We start from the raw sequence: 16,944 nt of genomic DNA on the forward strand, positions 1-16,944 counted from the left end.
ACGAAGTTTTTTGTTTTAAATTGTTTTCCGTTTTTAATAGGTGCAGAAAATAATTAGCGAGCGAGAATCTTAGAATTCAAATGCACAAAAACACATCCACAACTAAATTTACTATACATAGGCAATAATATATATTCATACTAATTTATAATGCGTAAATATTGTTTAGATTAATATTCCATTTATAAAACATATATTAATAGACATAAAGACATAATAAATAATACTTCAATTGATAGTAATAATGTATTTAAATACCTGTTTGGTATTTGTAATAATAAAATAATATCGATGATAAATATAATACGTTCCATCGATAGCTTCTGTTTTTCTATTCCTAAATTTTTTTTTGCATTGGCGGCAACCATTAAGCTTTTGTAAATTGTATTCTTATTTATATCGAAGGAAGAAAGTCGTTTAAACATAATTCAACAGGAGAGTAACTTAGATTTAATAATAATCTTTAAAATTATATACATATATAAAATTTCGAATTTTATGTATGTAAATAAGGAATAAGATAAATCGAAGAACTTAGCAACATATAATATATTGAATTGAAAAATATTCCCTAATATTTCGAAATATAAAGAAGCAATAGTTATTCTTTTAAAATATTTATAAGTTGCTACCCATCAAAATGTTTTGATATAAACCTTCCCATATCTATTGGTGTGCATAACTATTCCACTGCTGAAATTTTAAATATCACTTGTCAGCACAATCACAAATTTACATATTATTAAGTCTTTCTATAAAAATTTAGCCTTTTTCAGTGCCGGGGAATATCATAATATTCGTATGATTTGTATACAATAAATGGAATTCACTTAAAATATTCTGTTAGTTCATATACATATAATCTTCTTCCAACCCATGGTTTATAAAGAAAACTTAACTAATCACTTAATTTATTATTTATTAGCCATGATTACCACGGCAACAATGTAGACACTTGTTTAGTAAATCAATACAAAAATTTAAATTTTTCATTTCAATTTATTAATTAATATTTTTGATAAGTTCTCTGAATACATATAGATATATTTACAAATATCAATAATTTTGTTGTTTTTCAATTACGTCCCTAAATATGTGCAATTATCATTAACAATATCAAAGTACTGAAACTTAATCCTACAAATATGTTTGCTCGTTGGACTGCCGCTGGATGATCCCCTATAAATATATAAAATAGAGTTTTTATTCGTATTGATATTGATTTATTGATATATTTCATTTACCATTTAATATGTGAACATAAACGGACTTCGAGTTGGCATTAGATGGCAGACAAGTATACTTTCCAGAATCCGAAATCTGGGCCCGTTGTATGAGCAAATAAGATGTTGTTATGTCACCTTTTTCTGTTATAACTGATACTCCCCCACGTGGCGAATCATAATTAATTTCCTAAAAGCAAAAAATGTAGAGATATTAATTAATTATTAATATATTATTGTGTTGGCACAAGTCAAATTACTACAAACTATAAAGTATAGATTTTACCTAATAGATAATTTAGGGATTTACTACACAATATTAAAATGAGTTAAATTCGCGGGCACTTTAGCTGTTTGATAGCAGTTAGTAAATTTGATAATAATATAATAATAGATAATAAAATATTCTTCACACTAACTTGATTATTGTGAGTCCAGTGTACCATTAGGGGTGGATCAGGAAGATGTTTGACGATACAAGTTAAGTTTACAGTTGATCCCAAATCTATGTATAATTCTGGTCCTCCTGGTATAGTTGTAATTGGCTCTGAAAAAATATAATAAACGTATATATATTAGATACAACAACCAGGTGGCTCTCGGGTATATAAAATTCAACTATATAAAGCATAGAATATTTACTTAAAAAATCATATGACTAACTGTGGAACGGGTATAGAGTATACAAATGAAAGTATATAACACAATTATTATCTTCAGAGTGAAATTTTAAGTATTTTAAAAAGCGTAGCGCTAAAGTTAATACAATTCACATTGTTGATGCGGGGCCCAATGCTTCGAAGCTTTTCTACATCCCTCAAAACATTTGTAAAGGATTATACTCTAAGTAGGGTAATAATGACTACAACCGTGGAAGCAATAGCTAAAAACTCGCAACATCTTCAAAATGTATACATTTTGTACAGTTCTCTTTACTTCATAACGATGCGTGATCACGTAATCTTTTCAGTTCTTGCAGGTGTGCAGGTATCGCTGCAACGTTTCGTTGTAGGACTCTGCCTATGGTGCCCTTGTGCAAGGAACATGACGTCATTGAAAATGGCTAAAAATGTTTGAATTCCACGGCATATCGAAGCATCGTCAAGACAAAGTCAATTCCGTTTTATATTTTTTATAAGTCAATCGAAGAACATACCCACAACAGAGAAAATCATCGTATATCCCACTGGAGGTGTTGTTGATATTTGGCACTCGTAAACTCCAGAATCTCTTATTTGTGGATATTTGATCTAAAAAGGAAAATATATATTTAATCAGTTCTGATCAAAAATGTATATACCAGGATTGCACTTAAAAATAATAATTGGTTCTCAAATTCAGCTTCGTACCTGTAATGACCAGTCGCCAGTTTGCTTATTGTATATTGCCGAAAATCTTTGGTCCGATGTATATGTACTTTCCGCAACTGTTAATAGGTGCAAATCTCTGTGTCTTATCCAAGATACCTGAAATAATAAAAAAAAAAACTACTTAAATCACTTTGTTGTTATTTGATTTTGCTAATTTACAAACCGTTTTGTTGCCCAGATTTTTGATTCGGCAATTCAAATGTCCAGTTTTACCAACGAGAGAGGTTACGTTTTTGGTGGCAGTCGTATCGAAGTAGGGTCCTCTATCAATATATTTAACTAATTGTTCCTCGTTAAAATTGAAACCATGCTCTTCGTCGCCTAGCATCAGCATATCCGTCACATTCATTTTTGGAACAAAATGTTTGCTTTGGCATAATATTAATCTAGAAAACACTATTAGGGAAACAAATTTCAAATAATTATGTTATATTGTTAGAGAGATTGTTATAATAATTGTTTGCTTTATTATCTAATCTATGTAGCAAATATGTAATATGATTAACAAACTTTTCATTCAGTGCACCATTTATCCGCAATTTTCTCACGTTTCCACTTACATATATATACAATATAGAGTAGATTTCGAAGACTTCGCAGCTTAATCATTTTATGATTTATTTATTTACTTTTAAATATATTTATTTAAACATTTGATTTTTTAGTTTTGACACTCAAGATGAAATGTATGTAGGTCCTGGAGCCAGTTTACATTATTTCTTGAAATCGGGCATGCGCATTGACGAACGCATGAACGCAAAAACGGAAAAGAATGTTTACATATAACATTCTGAGTAAATATTTTTGAAATCCCAAATATTATAAACGAATTAGAAACAAAATACAAAAAATGTATTAAGGCCTAAATATTAAAATTAATTAACTTATCTGATTACTTTTGAATAAATAATGTACTCTTAAATTTCATAAAAAAAAGAAGCTATCGAATAATTTTAGCAGTTTTCATATCCCTATAAATACAATCTCTTTCAAATAAAACATTTCAAGCATCAGATATCAGATCTCATATCCAAAATCTATAATATACATATAATAATATGTATATACACAGTCTGAAGTCTCCAGGTCTAAATGTTTTCAAATTAGGCAGAAACAAATTACTTTTCGATTATTCTCGATAAAAAACTTATCAGATGATTTATCAAAAATATATGATAAACTTGTACTGCGTATGGTATACACGAGTGTTCATGCCAAACTTCCGCTCTCTTATAACGTCGGAGATCAAGTCGTTCAAACGGATGGACGGTCGGACGGACGGGCAGACGGACAGATCAATATATATATACTTTATGGGGTCTGGGACAACTCCCTCTGCCGGTTACATCTTTTCAAAACACCGTTATGCCTGATTTCCCATCGAAAATAGGTCAGGATATTATAATTAGGAACCGGCTATCCTGCTTCACTTAAACTCTTTGTGCGCGCAACACATAAATAAGAGAGGGAGAGAGAGGAGCCCAGAGAGTAGGAATGGACGGATATAGGTAGCATCTGTTGCATTCTCTGCGGCTAGTTTGAGCTTTTTGAATTGCTTTCAATTTAGTTTCTCGTCGATTTTCAAAACGTTCGCAACGTAAAATCTACGGACGAACGCGTCTGCTCGGAAATTGGTTTAGCCTGTGCAATTGGTGGGAAAGAGATGCAACGAGCTCTATAAGTATATTTCGAGTGCTCAGCGATCGATGTTATATCAAAAAAGAAAAAAGAAAATAAAAGATCCCACAGCATATGTATATATAGCTGCACATATGTATAGATGTATATGTGTGCGAGTCAAGTGAAAATTCCATGTTGAATAAGTTTCGTTTGCCGTGAAAATTCGATAGGAGAAAATCGAAATTTGAAAATTTTGTAAATTGAAAAGTAAACAAATCATATCTATAATATTCATATACATGTTTTCAAAAACGGTTTCGCATTTGAAATCTTTCTGAATGGGATATATGTGAAGAGTGCGCTGCCATTTACGAAAATTTCTGTGCTATTTATAAAACACAGCTAATTTTTCGGCCGTAAATTTTCGATAAAGTGAATATTTCAAAAAATAAACTTAAAACAAACAAAGCGTCAAAAAAATATTAAATTTTTTTAAAAGAAAATAAAAAGGCTTTAAAAAATTTGAAAATCTGCAAGTGAATTCAATTTAAAGTTCGATTCATTTTAAAATGCATTTTGAAAGCAGTTAAAAAGTTTCGCCGCCTTCCATAAAAAAAAAAAAAACAAAATTTCTTGCGGTTACGCAATTAAACATTTGGTAAATGAAAAGTTTCGCACGATTCACGTACGATCAGAAGCAAATGCAGCAGCAGCTGTAGCTGTGGCCCCATTCCCAACTTGCCCAGCTTCAAAATCATCTAAATGCGGAATCTTTTTGTGTGAGTTCTAAATTTGCAATCGAATACATAGATATAGTATTTATATATATATATACTTGGTTGAAAAATGTTGATAATTATTTTTAACGTGCTAGGGATTTGCAATGTTGTAGCCCTCCCTTGGCAAGAGTACGTTGTCAGGGTAAGAGACCAGCTCACACAGCTTTCCAAAAACTCTCCTACTCTCTCTCTCTGTCTCGTCTCTCAGTATCTTGAGTGAGCTAAATTTATCACTCAGTTTATACATAGTCTCAGCGTTTAGCTCTTTTATTTTAATTACCCAAAAAACATGCGCAAACTTACAATTTCTGTCTGCGCGCTGCCCACCTGTAAATCGATCATAAATTCTCTTCATTGCTATCACTCTCATTGGCTCTCTGTCGCTCTCTGTCTCTCTCTTGCTCTCTCTTACTTACTCTCTCTACATATATGTATGTAGTGGACAGTGTAAGCATTTGTTTTTGTTTATATTTACAAATAAACTGACGTTTGTCTATATAAACAATGAAGCAAGTTTTTTCTTATTATGCTCGCTCATGAAGCAAAGAGAGAATATTCGTTATGCACAATATAGAAAATCGGAGAATTGGATTTGAAATTAGGTTTTATAATATATATACTCGGCTTTTTCAGTGACAAAATTGTATACAAAGATAATGTGATTGGAGCTAGCATTTCTGCAGTCATCCTTTCAGAGCCTTTGGTCTGGGCAAAAAAGTTACTATTGTAATGGGCAATCCAAAATATTTTTATTTATGACTTTAAAGAGCGTGGCAGTTGAATATTAATTTTTGCAGTATAAACGGACACAGAGCCGCCGGCTACTCCCGATTGTAAGAGTCTTAATTATTTCCATTTAGATTATACAATATTTTCTTGTTTCTGATAGTTTAAATTAAGTAGCTCGTAAATTTCCTACCTAAATGATAATGATATTTTGTTGAACTATAAAACTTTCATCGATATACAAATTGGAATCATTGTTATTGATTTAAATTGATTTCTATTTACTTGATATATGCAGATTCGTTTGTATAAACGCTTTTGGGAACATATGTGGGGTATCTGATACTTATATATACCTTAGCAGATTTACATAAACTAATATTGTCATAAAAACTAAATATATATACATTGTTCAATATTAATTATTATTATTATTATTTTTTATTATTATTATTATTGTCATTCATATTATTATTATTATAATTCATAATTATTATAATTATTATTATTATTTTTATTTTTTTTAATTTTTGTATTATTATTATTATTATTATTATTATTATTATTATTAGTTATTAGTTATTAGTTATTAGTTATTAGTTATTAGTTATTAGTTATTAGTTATTAGTTATTAGTTATTAGTTATTAGTTATTAGTTATTAGTTATTAGTTATTAGTTATTAGTTCAACATTTTTCTATAGATCTTCAAACGTTTAAAATAAAATATTCAATTATTTCGGATTACCAGGCAGACTGATTCAAGGTTTATTGATCTATGTCAACATTATAAATAAGACAAAGTTTAAGATCTTTTGTAGAGGAAAAGACAACAGAAATTGCGTATAGATTGGTTGATTGCGTTATAGAACTACGAAACAAGTAATAGACAGACCATCGAACGTGCGAACGAACATCTCTCTTTGCCATCAGATTTAGAACATTTTGTACAACATTCTTCAGCTTGCTTGGATCAATGCCAAAATTCCAATGAAAGCATTTAAATTTAGTTGATGCCCTGCATATGATAGTGTCCACTGCATATATTAGGTGCATTAACTACCAGCCGCTCCAACAAGCGGCTGAGAAAGAAAATATGACGTATTTAGATGACGTACAAAGAATATTATAGACAATAGTATTTCTGCGCTTTGTTTCAAGTTTTCAAATCAAATCAATTGCGGATATACATAAATTATAGTGATATAAACCTTCTGCATCAATAAACTACATATAACAGAAACTTAAAATGCTGCTTGCCGTATATAGAAATAGAAAATTCTTTCCGGTAATTTTATCCCCTATAGATCATGGATAGGAAAAGAGTTTTACAGTATAACAGTGGCATAACCATTTACTTAAGAACTACTTTAAATAAACCTAATCTGAAATATCAGAATACAACTGTTAGACTTAGAAAACATGCCATTATCACAAGATAAATATGCTTATCGATTACGTTCCTTCCATTTCACAGAAAAGGCAAAGCTGGCAATTTATATAGACACAGATGCATCATCTGTACCCATCGCTGAAAGGCGATCAGCTCTGCCCGCTCGGGTTTCATCCCCAGACACGTTATCCAACCAGATGTAAGCGCTGCTTTCGCGACTATAAGGAACATGGAGCCCGACGAGGAGGCGACGAGGTGGCCGCATCCTCGCCGAATTTGTCAGACGCGCAGAGTTCACGGTAGACAAAAGATGTCGATTTCTGATCGATCAGCTATGATCATCTATTTTATTCTTCCACAGGCCCTCCTCGCGCACTTGGACGTCGACACAGAACTTAACCAGCGCGAATTCAAATAACAGCAATGATATAGGTATAAATGGTGGGATATATTAAAGTTGGAACAGATAGAAACGCTAAGTTTCTCTTGAAATGACTTACATATTCACAGAGTTTTTAGCGGAAATAACTCTAATCAATATATATTAACTGTAGCTCTTAACGATGACTAAAGTGCACTGTTTCTATCAATTAATCATACGAAGCATAACAAAATTATACTATTCAAATTTTAAAGTGTTAAATGTTTAATAACTGCTATTTCATGTAATTTTGAAGAAAGTATTTTGTGCTAAATTGTTTTTATTTTTATGCTATTCAAAGAAAGTTTTTAAGATTCTTGTGAAGCTCCAGCAAAAGTTTATGATTATGACGTAAATTGTTATTATGAAACATTTATTAATTTTTAACATAGTCTCAACATTTAGTTTAGAGCACATTACATTTCATATGAATTCAAAAGTAGTTTAGAAAGATTTTTTTTTTAAATGTACACTACAAACTTTGTAGAACTATGTTTAAAAATACCCAGCAGAATATATTGAAACAATTATAGTAGTCGATTGATATAGTTATGGTTTGTTAAAGACGCAAACAATAACGTACATTATAGAACAATCCCACGCGATCTGATTTCTGTGTTCTGAAATGTCTTCTATGAATTTTAAGGCAGGTTTCTTAAAAAAAGAGTAAAATTTCATCCGATTTCATACTACTATCCTTTTAGACACTGAGTTATCCAGGCACATAATACTATTTTTCGATTTTTCTGCAAGGGTATATAGATTTCGGTGCTCCGAAGTTAACAGTTACTCGTTTCCTGTTTCTCTCTATGTATCTCTGTTTCTTTCACAACTTTTTAACTGAACTCTTGCACCAACTGTACTTTATTGTGTGCTCGTATCACTCTCTCTCTCTCTTTCTCAACACTAATCTGCATAACGTTTGTTAACACTACTTTGTACTCACATCGTATACTGTGCTGTGCTGTTGAGCTGATGTAAAACACTTTTATCGCACCTGTGTTACGTAACAAATAACGGCACAATTTGGTTGGCCAACGCTCATCAAATACAATAAACTGTGACTGTGAACGTGACTGTGATTGCGCGATTGTGACCCAACATAATGATGTTCATGTCGATGTCCAATCCGCTGCTTGCCTTTGCATTCGCTGCACTTGACGCTTTTACTCAACCCAGTTGTACACTTCAATGTAGAGCTAAAGAAACGTCCGCAGTCCTGGGCCTCCACGCCGGACATCGATGAGTCGCCGGATGAGGGCCAACGGCAGAGCTCGACCTCGACCTCGACCTCGGCGTCGACAGCCCGTTCCGCCACCGATCACAATGTAGCCGTCACCCTGAAGCTACCAGTTCCTCCGCGCCGTCACACAACTGCCTTGGACATGGCTGAGGTAAGCGCTGCGATGCAAGACTAAACTTTCACTAATATTTGCATTGCATCAAATCAAAATTCGAATAGTTTTATCAGTCTGTTAATCAAGCAGGACTCCAAGTAAATTTGTCAGTCTGTCAATTATGCATTATAGATCATTTAATAGATTTATAAGGCATTAATCAATGAAGTTTTTCGACTAAAGCTAAAATATCAATCAGCCAATTAATATAGCTCATCAATCAATCAGTTTGTTATATTTTCGAATATCAATCATCAATCAGCTATTCAATCTTCTAGAATTACTATACTCTAAATACCGTCCCTTCAACTCGCACAGGTGGAGCAGAGTCTCACGCAAGGCCGTGCCACAGCCTCCCCCAGTAAAACTTCAAGTATTCCAGATGAGCTAGTCATCCTATCGACCGACAGTCTTGCCGAGCGTGTGCGCAAAATGAACTTGCTCAAGAAGCAGCGCAGTCTCAATTCAAGAGAGTCCAGCCGGGAACGCTCTGTGCCGCGTCGAGATGAGTAAGTCAAAACATCCGTTCAGTATCCATATTCCAATTAACCCAACTGCATCACAGGGAAAGCGAGTCTACAGCGCCACCACCGGATCGCCCGGAACGGAGCAAATCCGGCACAACGCTCAACCAGCAGACGGAACTTAAGCGAGCCGCACTGCCGCCAAAGAAGGTTCCAGTCGTCAGCACGGCCACAGCAGCTGCCACTACTGCATCAGCTACCCCAGCCCTAAAAACCACCACATCAACCACGTCATCAAGTCACACAGAGACGAAGGTCTCAGCATCCAGCTCTAGCTCCAGCAGCAGCCTGAGCAGCACACGGCGCAAGGAAACGGAGCTCAGCAATGGCAAGGAGACTAGCAAAAGACAAACTGTGCCGGCTGCTGCCACGCCCTCAACGGCCAGCACGCTGAAGGAGCAGATGGCGGCGCTGCGTGCCGATCTGGAGGCGATGAAGGCGCGAGCGGAGCGCGCGGAGCGAGAGAAGAGCGACATACTGCTGAGGCGACTGGCCTCCATGGACACCGCCTCGAATCGCACGGCTGCCTCGGAGGCGCTGAATCTGCAACAGAAACTGAACGAAATGAAGGAGCAGCTGGACCGCGTGATGGAGGACAAGCGCAAGCTGAACCTGCGCATGAAGGAGCTGGAGAGCAAGGATAACCAGTCGGAGCTGAGGCGCAAGCTGCAGGCGGCTGAGCAGATCTGCGAGGAGCTCATGGAGGAGAATCAATCGGCCAAGAGAGAAATCCTCAACTTGCAGGCCGAAATGGACGAGGTGCAGGACACGTTCCGCGACGACGAGGTCAAGGCGAAAGCCAATCTGCAAAAGGATCTCGAGAAGGCAGTCAAAAACTGTCGCATCCTCAGCTTTAAGCTGAAGAAGAGTGAGCGCAAAATCGAGACGCTTGAGCTGGAGAGGCAGAGCTCCTACAATGCCGAGCTGAGCGCCAAGGTGAAGAAGCTGGAAGAGGAGCTGCGTTTCTCCAACGAGCTAACTCGCAAGCTACAGGTGTGTATGCCAGATGAACTCACTCTTCTCTTCTCCAGTCAACTCACACACTCCTGCTACCACTCGCTTCCAGGCAGAGGCCGAGGAGCTGCGCAATCCGGGCAAGAAGAAGGCACCCATGCTGGGCGTGCTGGGCAAGTCGACGTCAGCGGATGCAAAGATTACGCGCGAGTCTCTGACTCGGGGCGGCTCACAGGAGGACCCGCAGCACTTGCAGCGTGAGCTGCAGGATTCGATTGAGCGCGAGACGGATCTCAAGGATCAGCTGAAATTTGCCGAGGAAGAGGTGAGTCCGCATACCAAATCGAACCGAACTCAGATTAATCACTTGCCAATCTCAACGTGAAGCGACGTCAACTCAAAGCTAGGGCCTCCAGGCAACGGGCTCAAGTGAATCATGGCACCCAAACGGGTGATATGCTGGCCATTCCTTTAGCTTTTCCGCGCTCCACCCAGACAGCGCCCGTAGCTCAAACTGAAGCTGGCTGCAACACGTCGCCCATGCCCGAAACTCAAACCATGCACACACAAACCGACCAAGTCGCGTCTTCCGACATGACCACACAGACCACTTTCGTTGACCGCGAACCCTCACCGTTTGCGTCGCTCTTTGCGCCCAGCACTTCGACCAGGGTTGTCAATTCCACCTCTTTGCTCTTTCCCAGCGCCATGTCTCGTGTGCTCTTGGCTGGCGCCAGCGCAGGTACCTAGTACAGATCCTGCCCACTCAGAACTCACCAGCAATGACCACAGCAGTGCATGGTTCTAAAATGCCATATAGGGGAAAGGGGGAAAATAGAATACCGCTTTTATTTTTGACTATAGAAATACCATTAAAATCGTTTATATTTTTCTTTACTTCATTATCATCATTCATTTTTGTTGATTATTATTTTTATTTATTTATTATTTTAAATTTGTTTATTATTAAAAGAAGACCATTTAGACAATAGTATATAAAAATACATCACTTTTACCTTTGGTCTTTGCTGGTTAGGATCTGTCCACGCGTTTATGTAGTGCAGTTGAATTTCCCGTTTTATTCTGTTTTAATTTCGTATAAATATGTTTTAATACACTTGCACAGATTATTTGGATATTGTTGCGAAAGTTCAAAATAATTGTTTTTGTTTAATCTAAATATATTAAATATCATATTCCGTTGTCTGTCTGTTTCCTTATGATACCATTCGAAAACCCAAATGTATTGATAGTTTAAATAAATATCCTTCAGACCAAAATACAATTATGTATGTATTTCAATAAAAGGAAGTGGTTTATACTTATCAGAAGTCAACGACTATGAATAGAACAAACCTGGCTTATGATGGCTAGATAGTAAATAATTTTGTACTTTTGATTCAATTCAAATAAAATAAATAAATACTTATTAAAATTATTCCCATATATAGTCTGCAAGGGTATTCCAGCTTCGACCAACCGAAGAAATCTCTCTGTTTTTCTGTTTTCATAGTTCCACGTAATGCTAACCCAGTAGATAGAATCGTTTATCATTGGTGTAACTCGATATCAGGGCAGAGTTTTTATCCTCGAATACGAAATGATTTTAATTGAATTGATCAAGAGTTTCTCATACATAAATCAAATGTTGTATTTTATACATTTCAGGCTGAACATTTGAGGAAAAAGGTGACTCGTTTCGAGGATGAAAATGAGTCTTTGATGATGCAGTTGAAAAAAATGGCAACGCGCTCAAGAAGTACGATTCAAATTTGCTCTCAAATTTATATATCTATCTATATATATAATACTCACATAGCTATTTCTGACAATTTACTAATCAAAATCCAAGAAACGAAACGATTTAAATGATCTGGTGATTGTTTGACTAATTAAAGTCTTTTAAATCGTTTCTCAGAACGATATACTATATATCTCTCTAACATATATATTCTATCGAACTAACGATATTTCTCATGCGCTTTCTAATGAATGAATTCAACAAATAATTTGCCATTTTTTGCGGCTGCTCATGTAGTGTGACTATTCTATGTAACCCCAGCCTGGCATGCGACTAGTTGATACCCTGGATATTTGCTACAATTTCTGATAATCTTTTCGGTATACCCAATGTAAAGCAGCTCGTAAATTGAGTCCTGCGCCACATCTGCATCGCTTGGCGCCCGAGGTGCACGCCGACCGGGACGAGGGCATTTCGGATGAGGATGATCCCATCGAGCTGCGCATATTGCTCGAGGTGAACGAGCAGGAGGCATCCATACTGCGCCTCAAGGTGGAGGATCTGGAGAAGGAGAATGCCGAGTCGAAGAAATATGTGCGCGAGCTGCAGGCGAAGCTGCGCCAGGAAAATACCAATGGTAGCAAGTCTTCGCTGCTCAGTTTCGGCAGCTCGTCCAGCGCCGCTGAGAAGAAGCTCAAGGCACTGAATGACGAGCTCGTCCAGCTGCGCAAGACTCTGCAGGAGAAGGAGCAGAGCGTGGAGACCATGCGAGCTCAGCTGGCCAAGCTGACTACGCTGGAGACCGAGAACGAGAAGTTGAGCAAGGAGAACAAGCGCCTGCAGCTGCAGTCGCTGCGCAGGGCTAGTTCCGTGGAGAAGAATGCCGACGCGGAGCTGCCCAAGTTGAAGGAGACACTGGCCCAGGTGCAAAAGGAGCGCGACGAACTGACCGCCAGGGTGAAGCGAATGCAAGTGGAGGCCGAGGGCAAGCTGCCGCCGCGGACGCCCAAGCGTGTCAATGATCTGACACCGAAGAGTCATCTGAAGAAATGGGTGGAGGAGCTAGAGGATGAGATCAGCGAAATGCGCGTCCAGCTGGGCAGCAGTGGCGCCAGCCAACTGAAGACGTTGCAGCTGAGCAAGGAGTCGCTGGAGGAGGAGCTGCAGAAGTGCAAGCAGAAGCTGGCTCTGGCTGAAGGGGACTTGCAGCGCCTGAAGCAGCTCAATGGCACCAGCAGCAAGACCAAAGAGCTTGAACAGAAGCTCAAGGCCAGCGAGGAGGAGTCCAAGAAGCTCAACACCAAGCTCAAGGAGTTGGAGGATAAGTTGAAGAAGCAGGAGAGTCAACTGAAGCAGACCGAAGCGAGCAAATCCACGCTCGAGGCACAAAACAAGCGCGAAAAGGAGAAATTATCGAATCTGGAGAAGGATCTGGAGAAGCAGCTCAAAGACCGTGAAAAGCTGGAGGCCAAGATCAGTCAATTGGACGGGGAGCTGCTCAGTGCCAAAAAGGCAGCGGAGAAAACGAAAGCCTCGCTCGAGAAGGACATCAAGGATCTGAAGACAAAGTCCAGCAAATCGGACAGCAAACAGGTGCAGGAGCTCAAGAAGCAGCTGGAGGAGGTCCAAGCGCAGCTGAGCAGCGAACAGAAGCGCTACGAGGAGCTGAATACCCACTGGGAGAAGCTCTCCGAGGAAACGATACTCATGCGCGCCCAGCTAACGACGGAGAAACAGAGTCTGCAATCCGAGCTGACTGCCGCCAGATATAAGCTGGCTGACATGGACACCATTCGCATTGAGCGCACGGACATGGCGCGCAAGCTGAACGAGGCGCAGAAAAAGATCCAGGAGCTGGAGGTGAAGACCCTCAAGACAAGCAACAGCGGCGACCACGAGCGCTCGATGCTGAAGAACAAGCTGGCCGAGAAGGAGCACGAGTACGAGCGGCTGCGGCGCGAGAACGAAATGAACATCGATCTGGTGTTCCAGCTGCGCAAGGATAACGACGATCTGACCAGCAAGCTGAACGATTTCAATCGCATCGAGCAGGCGCAGTCCTCACTCAACGGACACGGTGCCAGACGCGAGGCGGAGATTAAGGAGCTGAAGGAAAAGTAAGTACTGAAATAGGATTGATCTCTCTACAGAGGATCGCACTCACTTCACTCCCCTCTCCCACTTTTACTTACTTATTGTAGACTGCAAGCCTCCGAGCTGCAGCTGAAGTCCGAAGTGGCCTCGACGCGTCTGCGCTACGAGCAGCAGGTGAAGAATCTCAGCGGAGAGCTCACAGCTATGCAGGTAAGCAGTGGGATCCTAAAGCATCTCCTAATCTGATATACTGATGCTCTGATTGCCTGGCAGCGTCAATGTGAGCGCTTCAAGAAAGACAGAGACGCATTCAAACAGATGCTCGAGCTGGCGCAGAAGAAGATCGGCGATCTGAAGGCCAACAATACGGGACGGCAGAGCCGCAGCTCGATGCACAGCAGCGACGATGACGACAAGAGCAAGATTGCCTACCTGGAGCAACAGGTGAGATCCGATTCGAGCTATGCCAAACAAGCGAAACTTACTAAAACGTTCTCCTGCAGATTGGTCATCTGGAGGATCAGCTGGTCGAGGCGCGTCTGGAGGCCAGCAAGGTGAAGACGGAGCTCGTGTCGGAGCGCAGCGCCAATGAGATCAAGATATCTGAGATGCAATCGAAGCTAAACGAATTCGAGGAGGAGCGTGTCATTGGCTCGGGCAGCACCAAGTTGCCCGGCATGAAGACAAAACTGGAACTGTCCTGGCAGAAGGAGCGCGAGGATCAGCAACGTCTACTCCAGGAGACGTCGACGTTGGCGCGCGACCTGCGCCAAACGCTCTTCGAGGTGGAGCGCGAACGCGACAAGGAACGACTCGAGGCCAAGCGCAAGTTGGAGCAGACTAAGCGCGCAACCGAGGAGGAAATGGAGGAGGGCCGCAAGAAGATTGCCGAGCTGCAATGCGATCTCTTGGAGCTGCGCGATGTGCACGCCAAGCTGCGCACCTCCAATGAGAAATTGCGTAGAGAGGTGAGAATAATCCAAAATCATAAATATACCAAATTATAAAAGCTTTGCCTCCTCTCTCTGTCTTTGTCTTCCTCGCTCCCTTTTCTTCTCTAGCGCGAGCGCTATGAAAAGGAGCTGATCAAGCGTCGCATGGAACAGGATGGCGGCGAGCGCAAAGTTGGTGCCCTGCTGCAAACTGTGGACGAGCTGGTGAAGATCGCACCAGATCTCAAGATAGTCGGGGGCTCAGCCGGACGCAGTACGTCCTATACAACGGACAACAAGCTGCGCCCGGAGCAGGCGGATGTGCGACGCAGCCGCAGTCCGTCGCCAACATTGAGCAGCGCCCAGATCGCCAATGTGCTGGCCCGTTTGGCTGAGGCCTCCGAGGAGCTGCGCAAGTTCCAGCGCATCAGTGAGGACGAGCAGGAGCGCAGCCGCATGCGCCGTGGTAATCTGCGTCGCGCTGCCTCGCAGGAGAACGATCCGCACGGCAGCACCAGCTCGGTGGCCAGTGCGGCGGGCTCTCAGCGCGGCGGCGGACGTCTGTCCCGCAACTCCAGCAACAATGGCAGCCTGATACGCAAGAGCCTATCACTGGATCACTCCATACAGCGCGATCAGGTAAGCACAAAAAGAGGTTGGGGGGAGCATTACTACAGATAACTCCGTTTGCTCTCAGAATATTTGGCGCCAGGACGATGGCAGCGTATCATCCATGCAATCCATTGACTCGGAGCTGGGCGGCTTGGTGCGTGACTCCAGCCTGGACTCACGCCTCGACTCTCGCCTGTCCGGCGGCTCCACCCAAAGCGACATACCACGCGGCCCGCGCAAGAAGAAGAAGGGCATCATGGGCAAGCTACGCAGTCTGACCAAAAGCAGCCGCAACTCCGAGAGTGAAGTATCGGTGGGTGTGCGAAAGAAACCAGTTGTTCTCGAAACTTAATCGAAATACCTTTTATTTGATTTTAGATTCAAGGATCTGATTCAGACATAAGCGTAGCAAGCGATATGAGGTCCAGCAAGAAGGATTTACGGGGTCGTCTGTCGGGCATGTTCAAGCGTTCAGGTTCAAACTCACGCAGCGAGAGCATCGAACGCGCCGGCTCGGAGCAGAGACCAGTTGCCGTAACTGTCGTCGGCCATCCGGATGGGCCACATCCACGTGATCCACCGCCAGCCAATTCGCTAACGCCCAAGCCCATCCGTTCGGCAAGTTTAACAGCAGCTCCAACTTGATTTTTGGAGTTACTAATTTCTATAATTTCTCAATATAGATAAAGCCGCCGACGGGTACGCCCACCACACCGATCGCAAGACGGCGCCAAGCCAAGTAGCCAATTCAGGATTTAAGACTCATCAGCTAGTTAGTTTATCCGCATAGTCCATGGCTCCCAACGAGCGTCACACTGGAACTGGAGCTTCATAACTTTCATGATTTATTTATTTATCTTGCAAATGTTCTTCAAATTTTTTATTTTCATTGTTTTGAATTTAAAATCAAAAACACGTACATCTCCAAAAAAAAAAAACCTCTTGAACTTTTTTCTTTTACCATATCATCGTTAAAATTTTTGAAGTATTTAAGATCTCATATGATAAAACAAGCAGGCAAAGCTTGATATAAAGATTGTTAAATGTCTTCCCAAAGTTAAGGTTTCACCCGGCGGTGCCTTCTCGACGCGTGCGAGGAAAAAAATTGTAGCGCTACCGATCACAAATGACGGAAGTTCCAACATTTTCCGCCTGAGACT

General features: G+C 40.4%; 2 protein-coding genes across 8 annotated transcripts; one reads left to right on the forward strand and one right to left on the reverse strand.

Annotated features, from left to right (window-relative positions):
* Positions 1 to 979: 979 nt before the first annotated feature.
* On the reverse strand, positions 980 to 3,323 carry dpr21 (defective proboscis extension response 21). Its single transcript, XM_030385417.2, has 7 exons — positions 3,154 to 3,323; positions 2,757 to 2,989; positions 2,573 to 2,689; positions 2,380 to 2,473; positions 1,643 to 1,770; positions 1,245 to 1,413; positions 980 to 1,179 (listed from the first exon to the last, which is right to left on the reverse strand). Exons 1-7 carry the CDS (start codon positions 3,200 to 3,202, stop codon positions 1,088 to 1,090), a joined length of 882 nt encoding a protein of 293 aa, XP_030241277.1. The 5' UTR covers positions 3,203 to 3,323; the 3' UTR covers positions 980 to 1,087.
* Positions 3,324 to 4,104: 781 nt separating this feature from the next.
* Positions 4,105 to 16,699, forward strand: LOC108649429 (uncharacterized). 7 transcript variants are annotated; one of them, XM_030385405.2, is made up of 16 exons: positions 4,105 to 4,992; positions 7,194 to 7,408; positions 7,471 to 7,541; positions 8,710 to 8,924; positions 9,246 to 9,436; positions 9,493 to 10,444; positions 10,518 to 10,730; positions 10,793 to 11,147; positions 12,547 to 14,263; positions 14,348 to 14,450; positions 14,514 to 14,684; positions 14,744 to 15,208; positions 15,302 to 15,811; positions 15,870 to 16,097; positions 16,163 to 16,402; positions 16,468 to 16,699. In XM_030385405.2, exons 2-16 carry the CDS (start codon positions 7,227 to 7,229, stop codon positions 16,525 to 16,527), a joined length of 5,673 nt encoding a protein of 1,890 aa, XP_030241265.1. In that variant the 5' UTR covers positions 4,105 to 4,992; positions 7,194 to 7,226; the 3' UTR covers positions 16,528 to 16,699. The 7 variants fall into 7 exon arrangements, with proteins under 7 accessions (XP_030241265.1, XP_030241266.1, XP_089113880.1 ...); XM_030385406.2 differs by having other exon boundaries at positions 8,728 to 8,924; XM_089257754.1 differs by having other exon boundaries at positions 7,199 to 7,408.
* Positions 16,700 to 16,944: the final 245 nt, after the last annotated feature.

This window comes from Drosophila navojoa, chromosome 3 (genome assembly GCF_054131105.1).
Source record: "Drosophila navojoa isolate 15081-1374.11 chromosome 3, UAZ_NAV_1.0, whole genome shotgun sequence".
Classification (NCBI taxonomy): domain Eukaryota; kingdom Metazoa; phylum Arthropoda; class Insecta; order Diptera; family Drosophilidae; genus Drosophila; species Drosophila navojoa.